The sequence below is a fragment of the Cardiocondyla obscurior genome, linkage group LG15, assembly GCF_019399895.1.
Source record: "Cardiocondyla obscurior isolate alpha-2009 linkage group LG15, Cobs3.1, whole genome shotgun sequence".
Lineage (NCBI taxonomy): Eukaryota > Metazoa > Arthropoda > Insecta > Hymenoptera > Formicidae > Cardiocondyla > Cardiocondyla obscurior.
In genome coordinates this window covers 909,690-925,311 of record NC_091878.1, presented here as the reverse complement: position 1 = coordinate 925,311, position 15,622 = coordinate 909,690, and the positions used below count along the sequence as shown (strand labels likewise).

At 38.0% G+C, this 15,622-nt stretch overlaps 3 protein-coding genes and 1 non-coding gene across 5 annotated transcripts in view; 2 read left to right on the top strand and 2 right to left on the bottom strand.

Annotated features, from left to right (window-relative positions):
* Positions 1–219: 219 nt before the first annotated feature.
* Positions 220–2,499, top strand: LOC139108535 (uncharacterized). The gene is made up of 5 exons (XM_070666935.1): positions 220–281; positions 1,107–1,370; positions 1,512–1,761; positions 1,884–2,049; positions 2,189–2,499. Exons 1-5 carry the CDS (start codon positions 220–222, stop codon positions 2,497–2,499), a joined length of 1,053 nt encoding a protein of 350 aa, XP_070523036.1.
* Positions 2,500–3,103: 604 nt separating this feature from the next.
* On the top strand, positions 3,104–6,827 carry LOC139108534 (uncharacterized). Its single transcript, XM_070666934.1, has 7 exons — positions 3,104–3,550; positions 3,672–4,008; positions 4,086–4,245; positions 4,325–4,550; positions 5,115–5,243; positions 5,797–6,024; positions 6,198–6,827. Exons 1-7 carry the CDS (start codon positions 3,356–3,358, stop codon positions 6,660–6,662), a joined length of 1,740 nt encoding a protein of 579 aa, XP_070523035.1. The 5' UTR covers positions 3,104–3,355; the 3' UTR covers positions 6,663–6,827.
* On the bottom strand, positions 4,959–5,030 carry Trnap-agg (transfer RNA proline (anticodon AGG)). Its single transcript has one exon. It is a non-coding gene; the product is annotated as a tRNA-Pro (tRNA).
* A 79-nt stretch (positions 6,828–6,906) lies between the features above and the next one.
* LOC139108354 (uncharacterized) overlaps positions 6,907–15,622 on the bottom strand; it is a 42,526-nt gene continuing 33,810 nt past the window's right edge. For both annotated transcript variants that reach the window (XM_070666552.1, XM_070666553.1), the window contains exons 12-18: positions 12,401–12,543; positions 12,023–12,210; positions 11,692–11,794; positions 11,462–11,623; positions 10,498–10,727; positions 10,218–10,429; positions 6,907–10,090 (exon numbers count right to left, since the gene is read on the bottom strand). In XM_070666552.1, coding sequence (XP_070522653.1) covers positions 9,936–10,090; positions 10,218–10,429; positions 10,498–10,727; positions 11,462–11,623; positions 11,692–11,794; positions 12,023–12,210; positions 12,401–12,543 — 1,193 coding nt within the window. In that variant the 3' untranslated portion in view covers positions 6,907–9,935. The remainder of the gene's footprint in view (positions 10,091–10,217; positions 10,430–10,497; positions 10,728–11,461; positions 11,624–11,691; positions 11,795–12,022; positions 12,211–12,400; positions 12,544–15,622) is intronic.

The following is a 15,622-nucleotide window of genomic DNA, read 5'->3' as shown; positions in this document are numbered from 1 at the left end:
TCACAATTCTGTAAAATCTATGACTTGAAAGTCTCGAAAATTATTTTAAAGTTCTTTTTCAAGGAGGAAATTTTTTTGTAACGTTATGTTATATTTTTTTTTAGCACGTGAAAATTTTATTTTAATTCTTATTTTTAAACTGTTAACGATTATTTCGTTATTTTACTTATTATTTAATTAATGTATTAAATATATTTTTAATGGCTTGGTATCTTGGGTATGACACCCAAAGCTTTAGAAGGCGATGACCGATCTGGTAGCGCCGCCATCATCATCGTCGTGTAAGCCGCGATTGTTGGCCGAAGAAAATAAACCGCCAGTGGCGTAGAATTCTGTATTCATAATCAATTCAGTGGCGGATTTATTCCGAAAGTAAGAAAATGCAATATTTAAAAAGCTGAAGAAAATCCAAATATAACATATCTTTCTTTTCTTTTTAACGTAATTTTCCTATTTACAAAAATATTTTTATATCTACAAAAAATTTCCTCCTTATCGTTACTAGCGCAGATTTTAATTCGCGTTTTTAAATACAAAAAAAAAACAATAAACCTAAAAACTTAATTAAAAAAAAAAACGAGTCTGGAAACGTAAAATAAAAAAAGCAACGAAGTTGCTCACAAGTCGCAATAAGAAAGTACTTTCCATCAATTTCTTCGTTAAACGAGCATAACCCATTTCGGCATAAAGAAGTAAATGTTCCATTTTCTTAAATTTAATTTTTTAAAATTGATCGATCGTGCCCGGCGATCTTAATGCGACGTAATGGAGAACACGCGGCAGAGACGCAGATGTGGTGCCCGTTTGTGCTTTTCGATAATGGGTCGTAGAAAGTTTGGGATCTCGGTAATTATACGCAATCGAAGAATTCTTTAATCGGCCGGTCGATCGGTGAACTTGTTAACAATTGTTCTCTCCGTGAGACGAGGCTGCGTTTACTCTCGCGATAAACTCACAGGTGATTCTCGGGCAATCGTAGTTGACGCGACGGAAACTACGCAAACGTAACAGTAAAGACTTACGTGTGCCTTTGCGTGTGCGCGTCTATCGCATGCGATTCCTGCGACTAATTAGCAGAACTTGTCTTCGAAGGTGTGTGCAATTAGCGGTTCCCCGGAAGCGGGCGACGCACCCGTCGGTATTATGTCAGAGAGGAGAAAATACCCAGTGGCTTCCTGCACAGAGGCCGCCAGGAACGCTTTCCTTTCGCGACGAGATAAGAAACTCGTCCCTCGATACGCCTCAGCAATGCCATCAAATTCGATTAACACCGCGAAGAATTATACGCGCAAGTTCGCAGGGTTTCAAAATAATTCTTTTAAAAAGTTGAGCAACGTCGAAGTAGATTATCGTCGATTTCCTTATTACAGGTGTTGATTCGATTTTTTAATTAACTGTAAATGTAGGTACATATCGAACTAACAATAGGACATATATTTCTTTATAATAATTTTTTTTATATTAATTTGTAATTAAAAAAAAAATGACAATGACAAGATGACTCGTTGCAGAAGTAATAGAGCAGATGGTTCTCAGGATGCCGTTTTAGTTAAAGATGCAGGCACATCCTGTCACCTTTTACACGAAAACGCGATCGAGCCTGACGTGCCAATTTCGGAAACCGAGAGTTATCTCGTCAGGCAGCTCAAACTCGAATATCACGATTTGTCGAATATTATAAAAAAATTAAACACGCATGCCAAGGATATTTTAAACAGCTTAGTATTAAAATGCAGAAAAGATGAAATTTTTGACAGCCTGGTAAATCCAAATGAATGCATATTTTAAAATATGTATCTTTAACCTTAAGAATTTGCGTCATAATTGAATAATTAAAATTCGGACCGGTTGTCGCAACTTTCTCTAAGGCACTTTTATTACAGCGTGCAATCGCGAATCGCGAAATAGCATCGTTAAGTACACACGAAATAGAAGATTCTCTCTTTAAATTGAGACTGCACGATGGTGCGGATGAAATACGTGGCTCGTCCGATGCCAATTTAAATAACAGTTGTTCAAGAAAGAAAAGCGTTACAGGAAAAATGCACAGTAAATGCAACATTCTCTTTTACGATACAGATACAGCCGCAATAATATCTGTTCATACGTGTTTAACTAATTTCATAAACGGTTGAAAAATTTATTTTAACATATAACACTTTTAATTAATAAATATAATTCCTTGTAGAAAACACCGACACGATAATGCGAAGTGCCGAGCTCGACGGGGTTTTCGTGAAAGAATTTCTCGAACTCTCGCCGAAACGTGGCGTGCTGCTCCGTAATTATCTGATAACGAAAAGAGAGAAAGTATCTGGTAATGCGTCGAAGGCGCGTTTACGTAAAATCGAAAATTTCTCGCCGCCCGACGAGAACCGCGCGGATAAATCCTGTGATTGCGTTTACACGTGCAAACGCGATTCTTCGGTGTTTACCAATTGGCAGAAAGTGTCCAGGCGAGAAGAGACCAAAAAATTACGTTCGCCACTGATATTTTGAATTCTAATTATTTTATTACTTAAGTATTTTTTTTATAATATTTTAAATTGCTATTTATTCATATTCTTTATTATTATTCGCTGACTTGCATTTATCGGAATATTTCATGTTTACAGCAAAGTGCAAAATAATAAATGCGAATATCTTTAGATTTTTGAGGTTTTATTATAAAAATTGCATCTCAAGCTTATTTTCAACTATAGTAAATTTTTTTTTTACTTTAAAAACTCTTTGTAATTTTTTATTTACTCAAATTCGAATGTTCTGATACAAAATCTCGAGGTGGAAGCATATATTCATCCGTTCGACCGACACTCGATTATCATTCTAGAGATATCGAGGTATCGCGAGAGAAGCTTGGTTGATTAGATTTAATATTCAATGCAGGATTCAGTAATATTTCAAAAAAATATAACGCTAATTCTTCTGCAGGAGATATGAAGAATTAAATAGAAAATAATCGTTTTGAATAATCGCAATGTACTTATTACATTGTATTTTCCTTTCCGATGTATCGATCACATGCGTATTACATGCTGTAGCTGCTTAGAGGCGCTGTAGCACCAAAAACGCATACGCATAACGCGTAGAAATCGTGTTTTATTCGATATATATCGAAGTAAGAACGGTGCTGTATATCAGTTAACTGTTAAATTTATTTAACAATAAAAATACATACAAATTTTTACATCCAAATATTAATGCATCTGCGTGCAAATTATGTAATAAAATTAATTTAAAAATTATTTATTTGGAAAATTAATTCGGGAATTGACTGAGACGCTTAAAAGAGGTTATAGAGTTATACGATAACCTATAACGTTAAAGTTCATCTGTTTTTTTTTTTTTTATTACCATGGAAAACCGCGAAATAAATGTGATTTCTGAGTGCTACGTGCAGAACAGAGATTGGAAGAATCTCCAAATAGAGAATGAAGAGCACATAGTTTGTTTTACAAGGGAGAGTGGCTCGTGGAAAATCTTCTTAACAAACTTGAAGGAAATTTACACAACGACTCTGACGGACGAAACTATGTTTAACAAATGCCAGGTATTTAAATTGTTTTAAGATTTTTATTTCTCGTAACGGGTCTAAAAACAAAAGCATCGATTAAAGTTTATTTTTTTATACATATGTTTTACGTGAATAATGAAGTACGTTAATTTTGTAGAGCGAGAATCGCTTGTTGACCCTGGAAGCTTTTGACTGGAAGAAATTGGTGCTGGAGATGCTGAACGATATTCCTCAGTACGTGCACAAGGCTGTCCGAGATATCGCCGAGCGTCGAATAGAATTGCGAATAGATATACCGGAAATCGACGTAAAGTTAAAGTTTTCTCTGGATTTTGTCGAGGGGACGTCGCAGCAGTTTTGCGAAATTGTGACGATACCGCTTTGCGTGACGTCGATAGAGCTGGTTCGCCGATACAGGGCTCTGCTGGACCTGGTGAAGCGAAAGGACGAAGAGATCGCGGAATACAAAGCGGAGGGCGCACAATTGCTCAGGCGTGCGTTTCTTACCATACGAATGTGCGACGTGTCGTTAGAGATTGCGAAATTAGAAATCGTTATTTCTATCTTGTAGAATATATCGCTACGAAACCGTTCAACGAGGAATTGTTTCACGATAACGATGCCGAGTCGGCTGCGATGGTGGAAAACTTTCAATCTGTGATACAGCTTTATAACGAAATAAACTCGTTGCGTGTAAAACTTCAATCTAAAATACCTTCGAACGATAGGAGGTGCAGTAAAACATGAAATGTTTGTTACGTTTATTTAATTATTGAGTTATATAATTATTTAGTTATTTATTTGCTTCAGCGCTACTGATTTAAAGACCGATGAGAACGCTCTTCCTGATTTGTCGACAAATGAACCTGCTCAAGTACTAGAGGAAGATAAATTGAACAACGATGAGCAAGTGCATTCAAAGATTGAGGAGGGTAAAGTCGACTTTTCGTCTAGTAAAACTTCAATTAGGAAAATAAATAACATATCTCGCACAATACACAAGGTAAAAAAAAATAAAAAAACACTGAACGATTTTATAAATTAATTTTATTTAAATATTATTTATTGATTATTTTTAATTACCAATTGGTAATCTGACATTTTACTGCAATACAAAATTCAGTGGCTCTGAATTTTGCACGACTTGTATTTCTGTATATTTGTGATACCGTATTATACATATGTGATTAATGCTAATTGTATATAAAAATGTTGAAGAATTTATTTAAAAAAATAAGTTACAAATATTAATATATGAATACGACGCAATGAAATATATACATATATTATCTGTATGAAATTTAATAAAAAAAAAAAGAATAATCCTGTAACCTTTTATTAAATTGTCGGAATATTAATTTATTTTATTTATTATAATATTTCAATACTGTAATTGGTGTAATCAGATACGATGGCAAAAATAAAATAATAAATTTAAAAAAAAGGGCTCGTCCGGGATTTGAACCCGGGACCTCTCGCACCCTAAGCGAGAATCATACCCCTAGACCAACGAGCCGTGTTGTACATGATTTTATAACGACGGGATATCCAGCTGTAATGTTATGGTAATAACGTACGTGGATACACGCACATGTGCAAGGCGTTATCTATGACATTAAACTGCGCGATAATTTTTCCGCTCTCTCTCTGTGCGTGGCATCCGTTCAACATGGCGGGCCACGATCAGCCAGACTTCAACCGGAGTGCATTGACGCTCGATAACGGACGGGTAATCGTTAATTATTTTGCAGTTTTCATCACGTACGGTGATATTTAATTTGCTCACGTGCAGTGATTCGTGTTAATTGACATTGATCTGTACTTTTTCGGCTACAATCTTTTGCACTTACCGCTGTTGCGAAGTAGTGACAGCACGCGGTCAAATTTAGAAGGACAAAATAGAAACGTTAGACAGTGGAAAAAAAATTTTTTTTTATGAAATATTTGGTGCTGGCTTTGCTCTTTAAATACGATTAATTTGGAGAAAAATTGTGTGTTTGTAATGTTTAATTATCAATAAAAAATTAATTTAATTTATTAAACTAGAAATAAATTTAAGAATTTTTTGCAATTAAATTTTTGAGAGATTAAAATTTAATGAACGTTGTGAAAAATGATATTAAAAGAGTTTAGCCAAGAATTTATTTTGTAAAAAAATTATTTAATATTTATATTAATAATACTCTCTATTTTTTTTATTCTTATTATTGCTTTTATATTTTTATTTTATTTATTATTATTTTTTATTACAATTAATTAATCTAATTCAATCTTTATTCTAGGTTTGGTACACCGGGCAACGAGCAGAGAAGATCCCCAGCGGGCTTATAGGAGTCGTCGGCCACAACTGCCTCGGGTTGGATCTCTCGTACAATGAACTTACTTCCGTCTCTGGCGTGAAAGACTTCGTGCAACTACGGGAACTGATTCTGGACAACAACAGCTTGGATAATCTCAAAACGCTGCCGTACATGGCAACTCTGACCACTTTAAGTCTAAACAACAACAAGGTTTGCTTCAGAAAAATTAACGGAAATAAAATAATTTCTTACTGAAGTTATAAATCTCAGAAGAGACTTATGATTTTTTTTTTACTTTATTAATATATTTACTACAGTTTGCTGATAGACACGCGTAATTCTTTAACGCACGGGGACCAAATGACGCAAGTTTCTGTTCGCAGATATCCAACATCGACAAGGCTCTCGACAGAATACGAGAGTGCTGTCCCAACGTGGAGTACGTCAGTCTGTTAGGCAATCCGGGATGTCCCGATCAATTGACAAACCCGACGTCCACCGACGAGGACGATTACGAACGTTATAGGCTGTATGCCATTCACGTTCTGCCTGCGAGCCTTCGCTTCCTGGACTCCCGCAGAATCACCCAGCAGGAGAGACTGACTGCCGAGGCTCGTGGCAGATACTCGAAAACGGTCAGACTCGTTCCAGAACTGATCCGCAATTTTGTCCCCAATTCACCTCGCGTTGGCGAGTTTGACGACATACACTTTAACATTCATTACACACCTCTGCCGAGCTCACAGCGCAATCCTCAGGATCACAGAGGTGCGTACGGTAAGTGCAAGTACCGATACTCCGGCAAGAACTCGGAAGGTAACAGATTTATCTCCAACAGTGATCTTTAATTGTAATCGCGTGCATCACTAAGTCTTAAAAATAAGATTTTTCTAGTCAGATAAAATTTTAAAAAGATATCAGTTACATCTCGACGTTCGTGAAGTATCGATTAATATCTGATTTATGTGATTTTTTTCTTGCTGATAAATAACATGGAACATTTTTTATTCCTCTCTATTCTGTCCTTTTTCTCCTTACAAGAGTATATTTTCACACGTGTATATTTTTGGAATCAATGACTTATGCGAGATCTACGAGTAAACGTATAAAACTTTTATTATCATGTACACCGACGAGCGACATATAAATAAATGTCTGATTTTCTATGTTTTAACATTACATTGCATAACGTTAATTCCTAGACTGGACTAACATACGTAGAGTAACTTGGGGGTGGGGGACTATCGGGATAGAAAACGCAATGGATTATTGTAATAAAGTCCTCGATTCTCTATTGGTCCAAAAATGCGTACGACAAGTGATTATCGTGATGACGCTAGATTCAGTAGTTCAGGAATGTCGGAGTCTTATCTACCTATGTTTATCTCGGAATCTGTGTTACTTAAGACACACATATTGATCCTTACGGAAGATAGGTGAATTAAAGAGACTTCATACGAAAATTACACTTCACTGAATGTACAAATTAAAATTAATACCCCATTACGGATCTCTTCCGTTTCTTTTTAGAAAAAAATAAAAGTTTAATTCGGCACTTTAGAGTTTTCTACGCTTTGATTCTTACTTATTTTTATTTTGTTTTAATTTTTTAAATATTATATTTACACAAACCTTAGTAAATTAGTTCGAAGACTTAAAATTAATTTAATTGAATTAATGTCGTAGACCAATTATATTTCAAAAAATAAAAAAAGAAAAAAGGAATTATTTTCAGCTAAACGTTTTTAATTCACCTATTTTCATTCGGAAAATTGACGCATCACACGAATCTCTACGTAACGTTAAAGGCAGTTTCACAGTTCCCTTTCGTTAACCCTGTTTGCAGGAAGAGACAGAGAGTCTTAGAAATAATTACAATGACTCACGATGTTATATGCTCGCAAACGGCCGAGGGTGTAATAAATCAGTTAGGTACGAATTTCTCAGTTCGGACCCTCGATTTATCCTCGAACCCTCTAGGAGTAGTCGACATTTACAACACGACTTGGCGGTGCATCTGGCGAGTAAATGCAGGACCGCCTGCGCTGAATTGCATTTAACGCCAGATGAACGACGTAGAAACCGGAAGTCGCCGCTGAAAAACGCGCACCGCGAATACGAGCCTTTTACGATTCTGGAATCCTCGGAGGATCGGGCTTTTGCCGGAAGTAAAACTTTCCGGCAAGCCCTCCCCCGGGAATTTCAGCGGCGCCTGACTCGACGCCCGCGTTACATATACATATACGTATAAATATAACATCTACAAGGATCCGCGTTTTCGTTAAAATTACACGGGGAAGCGGTCGTATTTAAATCCCATTAAATACACCGTTCCTCCGTTCGCTCGTTCCTACTGTACACTGGAAGCATCTCCCTTTCCAACGAAGGAAAGTGTCCACGACGTCGCTTGGCCGTCCCAAACGTTGAGCTATCGACCGTGTTCTTCGTCCGATTTACTCAACAATTAACGCGAATGAACAAGTGAGCGAAAAAAGTCGCTTACTTTTCTAAAAAACCTGAGTTGCCTGTCGCGTGCGAGTCGTGGCCACCATTTTCCAATACTTTATCCTTTCGGTGAAGACTCGGATAATTCCTTATAATTCCTTATACGATATTAATCAAACATTAAAATTCACACTTTTAAAATGTAAAAAAATATAATCGCGGCTGCTCTCCTGCGTTTCTCACAAAACTTCTTGTAATAACAGGTGTGCCATTGCGATCTTTTTTTAGTGATTATTGATTTCCAGTACGGTTTCGTGAAGCTTAAGAATGTTTTCGGACGTTTTTCTTTTTCTAATGAGGTAGAATTTCGTGAAATTACGAAATGTTTCGCGGTCCGTTCGCTCAACGTTTGGAACTCTGCGAGAGTTTACTCGCTGTTTCTTCATCGTCGCGATGAACGCATGTACCACGTATGTGTGGATGCTATTATCTTGGACGGACGTACTTTTGCTTTTCATCCCGTTTCGGGCGTTTCAAAAACCTAACAATACTTTCTTAAGAATCATCGATGTTTCAATAATATTGCACAAATTATAACGACTTACGCTTATAAGTTGTGTAAACTTATATATAAATATTCTCTCGAAGCTTTTTCCGCAATTAAGAACGACGAAGAAAAATTACAACAAGAGTTATACAAAGAATTGCACAAAGATGCAGCTCGAAACGCTTCGCTTTGCTAGTTTACAATTGCCAGAGTTGTAACAATAAAAAATTATATTATTTCAGAAATAAAATAACATTGAAATTAAGTTTGCTATAATTTTATCTCGAAAAATATAATGAAAAGTTATTATAGTATGAATTCGCCATAATATTTAACATTTGGCACGTCCATTGAGTTAATATTACATCACCGGCTCTGCGTAAAAGAGCACAAGTTGAAAAATAAATACATAAAGAATTTAAAAAAATCTAATCGCATTAATTCGCAATTTAATTTTTAAATAAGCAATTTCATTTATATTTAGATTTTTTTTTAATAAGATTGCTTTTTTTATTTTTGTAAATTATAGTATTTTTCAAATAATTAAACTTTATCACCACTAAGCAAATAAGAAGTTAAATTAATATAATTATTTTTTATTTTTACTTAAATACTAAATATTAAATTTTTTGAACAACCAAAGCGAAGCAGCCAATAAAAAACAAAAAATAATACTTTGAATAAAAGCAAGCATCTTGTGCTTTCTAGTTTACTTGACGAAATAATATGATAATTTTATATTGAGAATATTTAAGTAGAGTTTTAAGCGCGCATTTTAAATAAAAATTAATTATAGAATGTTATAAAAATGAAAATGAATAAGAAACTCATAATAGGATGTACCAAACTGAGAGCTAGTAGACTTTAATTTAATCGGCTTCGAGCTAAAAATCTTATGGGCAACTTTCGTCGGCAGGAGGTTCGCGGAGGACTTTTGCCGACGATCAGACGAGTTGGTGTCGCTATCGAAGGCACTGATTTTTTTGTTCGCGAACGTTCAAGATCACGTCCGTTGCAAACGCGACGCTTTGGGAGCCTATGTACAATTCGATTTAGACTAGAGCGGCGCTTCCCGAACCGCTCTCGGAAACGAGACCAGGATGGTGACGTGGACGTCGCGTCGCTGTTTTTAAGTACCGTTGTTTTTTCCGTGATTGTGCAAGTTCGGCCTTAATGTTACTGCGCCTTCGACCCAGAAATTCGGCCTCTCGAGCATGTTCTGCCAGAGAGACAACTCGCGGCCGGTCGCGTCCATCCAGTCCACCGGTTTGCCATAATGTTTTCCTGAAAGAGATTCGTTCATTACATTATCGAAAACCTCCAAAGAATATCTTTGCCAGTCTTAGAAGCTCTAAGAGACGTAGTCAACTCGAATCAGTAGAAGTAACATTTTATCAATTTCTATTCGTACCGGTGCCGAGATTAAACCGGACGCCGCCGAGAAACTCGTTGCTGGCGATTCGATCGTGGTCCCAGACCGTCAGTTCTAATCCGCGCTCTGCTAATTCTTGCAGACTAACATCCTTGTAGATAAACGTGTGACCCCAAACTGGCGAACCGCCTGACCGACGAACGACCCCGGTTTTTTGCTTACCGGATCGTCCCTTGTCGGGAAGCAAATAGCTAAAAAGAATTACAAAATAATTATAAATCTTGTCAGCAAATATTAAATGTGCAAACGAATGAGGTACCTTTTGCAGAAGGGATCGCAGGTGCCAGAGTTCTTGCCGCGCGTCTGCAAATTTCTGGCCTCTTTGACGAGAACGTGAAGAGCACCGCGACTCCAGTTCTTCTTCGCTTTGCCACCACGTTCCACACCGCTTTCCCGATCGCGTTCCTGCTGTGCCGGATCTGGCGGCACGAACTTTAGTCCAACGATCACCTCACCTTTATATGCGACCGGATCGTCAAACGGCTCCGTCTGCAAATAATTATTATGAGAGTCCGTGTACATTTCAATTCTTTTAAGTAATATTTCAAAAGGCCAGATCTTCTTGAAAGCGATTCTTTACTTTTAAAAGTAAAAAAAAAAATTATTTAAAAAAATATGAAATTTAAAAGGAACTTCAACAAATTCTGGTTAATTTATTAGATTATTTTTAACCGAAAATTTAATTTTAAATATATTTTAAAATTCTACTGAAATTAAAGAAATGTAAATTTTATGGACTTTACATATTCAACTACATTTAGAGTATGCACTTAAATTATATAAATTTGCATTCGTATGTGTTGGTATAAAAAAAAAAAATACATCGAAAGCACTTTCGTTAAGCAGTTCTAAAGTTGCAGCCTACATTTTTGCCGGCAAAAAGAAGGAATAACAATTATTTTCTGCTGAATGCACAGTGATGTAACCTGATAAATGCGCAATGACGCAACCTGACCAATGCACAACAAGCTGGGGACTTGCTTCACTCAATGACAATGAGGCAATCAATGACTTCGATTTTAAAACTTTAAAATATCGCAGTGCATCGCCGGAGGAAATAGAAAAAGATGCTCTCTGCCTTCGCTCGTCCTTATAAAAATTAAAGGCAGTGATTAACTTTTACTTTTTAATTCTCAAAGTGATTAATTATCAGCATTTATTCGTTCATGTTAAATTAGGAATTTCTATAAAGACCGGCGTTGTAATTAACGGCGAACGCTCACCCGCTCTTGAAGAGGATACCAGTGCGGTGTTGGATCGTCGAATATCTTGTTCTCCAGCGGCATTCGCACCTCGCCGAGGAAGTCATTGCGGCCGAACATGTCCGAGTGCCATACCGTCAGCCACAGAGTCCGCGTCTCCAGGCCGCTCAGGCTCATGTGGAACTAAAATTCGTGCGATGACGAAACAACGAGTCTCTAATCGTTCATGCAAACGGGCGGCGGTAACTCACCTTCAGGGTCTCGTTGAACTCCGGATTCAGGGTGTGCTTCTTCACCTTTGTTTTTCTCTTACCGCTCTTCGACTTGTCCGGCAGCAAGTACACTTTGACGTATCTGAGATAGAATCGCAGAAAAGAAAAAGAAAAAAAAAAAAGAAAACAATTAAAAAATTAAAAAATCTGATTCTCGTGCTCGATCTTTCGTCTCGTAGATAAAATAAAAATTAAAAGCCGCGACGCAGTAAAATAATTTAGGAAAACTAAAGAAAAGGATGCGATGTAATTTATTTTATTCGAGCGTGCCGGAAAGAACGGAATGTAACGCGGCTAGCGAGATACTTACGGATCCGATCGCTTGCGCTTCACGTCTACGGGCGCGAGGTTCTTGCATCTGGTTACGTGCACCTCGAACGTCAGATTCTTGTAGTCGTACTGCAAGGCGAATTCTACCTCACCTGTGACGACCACGGACCGGCAGCAACGTCCCTCGCCCGCGCCGCTGTATACCGACGCCATCGAATCCGAGCGTGCCTGAAATCGCGAGAATTAGGGTCGTGAGGATCTTTGCCTGGCCTCCACTTCCAGTTAATCAAAGCGAGACACGGCGCCGCGATCTGGACCGCGTTTAAATCGCGACGAGTCACGGTTCAAGCCCACGTTTCACGTGCTAACGTCCATTCCCCATGCACAATCGGGCGAGATGCAGATCTCTGGTACTTACCCCGAGACTCGACAGGGATGAACGAGTGGCAAGGTGGCTCGGATCGATGTCGTCCATGTCAAGAACCGCATGACTAGAGCCCGTCCGTGATCCCGCGCCGATGATCGGCGTGCTGCACGCCTCCGACAAGCTGCTTCCATCATCTGCGTCATACAAAACCTCGATTACTCAAAATGACTCATGGTTCAGCCGATTGCTGAGAGATAACGCGAACGAAACGATATGTGAGTATCTCGTATAAATATTTTTCAATACTAAATAAGCATTTTTTTCTAGTTAAAAAAAAAAAAAGAACATTTAACACTGAAAATAATAATTATTATATTTTATATTAATTATAAAATATTATTAATAATACTTAAATAATAGGAAGAATATTATTTGGCAGCATCGGTTTGGGAATTTTTATAAGAGATTCCATTTACGTTTATATTTAATTTTAATTTTAATTAAAATTAATTGCGATGAAAAAATTGTTTCACTGCTCTGAAAATTCTCTCAAGTCAACCGTTAAAATTTTAGCTTTTTCACTGACTCAGCGTTAATCCAGGAATACTAATCACGGACGCTTTTTGCTCTCTGTATCGTTTCGAGCATTTGGCGAAGATATATCCCAGCTCCAGATCGCTCCGCGCTTTCTTTTCATCATTAACCGACGGTGATTTCTTCTCCTTCTTGGGAAGACTCCCGATCACGCGTTTCATTCCGCCGCTGCTCAGAATTTCGCTACCGAGCGAAGGTTTACCTTTCGCGCCCGAGATTTCGATCGACGAACCGACTTTGTAATTCGAGGATTCTTCGTCGTTACGGCTGGACGTCGAAAACTCGTCGTCTTTTATTTCAAAATCGCGTTTTATTAAAGAAAGTTCCGTCATGGCAAATTCACTGTTTTTCATATTCACAGAGTCGATTGAGAAAACTTGTGACCCTGGATTTTCCTTCTCGGTTGTTTCGTTCCCCTTATTCGATTCCGAAGAAATTGCTTTTGCGTAACAAAACCCGCAGCAGGATCCGGAAAACCAACTGGTGGCGAGGCGACGTATGATTTTGCCACTGGTCCACGAATTTTGAGAAGACTCCTCGAAAGTTAAGTAACGAGCATTTTTTGCCATATTTTTTTTTTCTTTTTTTTTTATTAATCTCAACTTCGGGTCTTGTAGATCTTTTTTTATTTTACTGCTTTAATTTGTTGATTGCTTTGAAATAAATTCGATGGGCGCTGCGTGTTTTATAACAAACGACGGAAGAGATGTGACACGATACGAAACGCCCGCTATACTGACACATTATTTCATTATTTGTTCTTCGACTAAACGGAACAGGGCCAACGATAATGTATTTTCGCTTCCTGCCTTTTTAAACGAATAACGCGGCAACGGCTTCTATTCAAGGTCCAGTATCTGGCGAGCTTTGATAATGAGCGGTACGATGATTGCACGCAAGGAAGTCATACAATACTATCGCACGTACAGAGATTTCAGCGGATATTTATATTTTTATTAGGCGTATGAGTCGCCAATATATATTTATCCCGGCGTCCTCAAAATATTTAATTCCACCTCCCAAGGGTTCTGACGAATTTCCTCAATTTTCCAGGATTAATGTGTCTCGCGTTTCCCACTGTATAATTTAGTCCGTCGCACCGAAATTAAGATCGAGTCGCGCAGACACCGCCGCGTGTTCACGTCTCGTGCGACAGGGAGGGTTAATTAAATTACACCCCTCGCACCCTCAAATGAGTAATCTACCTTTCGTCAGTGGAATTCCGTCACTTTGAATTGTCTCCTCGCGAACGTGATCTCTCTCTCTCTCTCTTCCTGCCTCTCTTTCTCTCTCTTGTGCCCGTTACTCGGCCGAGCTGTACGCATGTGAACGTCGTATCCGGGACATAGTACTACGCACCGAGAACGCGGGCGAAAGTTCTGTCGTTCCCGAGAACGCGAGAATTCAGAGTTTCCAGTCGCAGCGGCCGATCAGGCAAACTAGTCGTAGGCCGCGGTAAACACGACGCGAACAGAATAAGAAAGAAAAAAAAAAAGAAAAAAAAAAGGACCGGACGTTAACGAATAATCGTGTAATTTATTTATTTCTGTTTTTTATTTTTTTGATTTGTTAATACTCGTACTACTTAATTAAACTCCTGTGATTGCGCACTTGTAAAATGCCTACGCTGGAAAAGGTTTTTATTTGAATTCCCCAGGCGCACGTTTATAGTGCATTCGGCGGACAATCATCGGTTTTACTTGTATTTTTTGTTTTTTTTTTTTTTTTTTACACGACTAACTCTCATTCGGTTTACTTTTCCCTTAGAAAACGCCGCTGCGTACTCGCGAGTAATTAAGTTACTCACCGCCGGAGCTGTTCGCGCAAACCGTGAAAGGGAATGTACGCATATGTCTATATCGGTAGCTCACACTTGCAATTATCAAATTGTTCTGTCGAAATATAAATACCGCCATGATAAATTCATGTAAAAAAAAAGTTGTTCCAGAGCTACTTTTTTTATTTCTAATTTTTTTTTTTTTTTACATTAAATAATCAGGACTACTTTAAATCTAAAAGACTAAATATTAATTTAAAAATAGTTAGATTAGTTTTACGTATATTAATATTTTAACTTGGCGAACTTTCAGCGAACTGCGCGGTCAAGAACTGTCGCTAAAACTCGAAACTCAGCTTTGCAAAACCAAAAATAAATTTTATCAGCCGGAAACATTTTTTATACACGACTTTATATCAATCGGTCGGATCGAAATATCGCGGAAATCCGGAGAACATCCAGTCAGATACGCGACATTCCGATATCCACGGAGCGAAGAACCGTTCCAGCGGATCATGCAAAAAAGCTCGACACGCATTCCAAAACTCGCGGCGACGACGGTTCAACGACATTCTCGGCTTCCTTAACGCCAGTTCGATTCTTTTCATGTCACTTCTTTCCGCGATCGTGTCATTTTCTGAAAAACAAAGACGGAATCTTTTTCCTTCGCAGCCTATGCGATTCCGGTTAGAAACGAAGCTCCCAGGAGGATCGCAAAAAGGTAACAGACTTTTTATTTTTATACGCGCGGTATTTATTAGCCTACTTTTATTTTGTTATTATTCGGCCTGATTCCTCGACGTCCTGTACGCGCTCGCCGGAGCACTTCGCGCAAGGAAAAAGAACGACTCGAATATCCCGCTCGCGGCGCAAAGTCACGATCGCGAGGGTGATTATTCGGG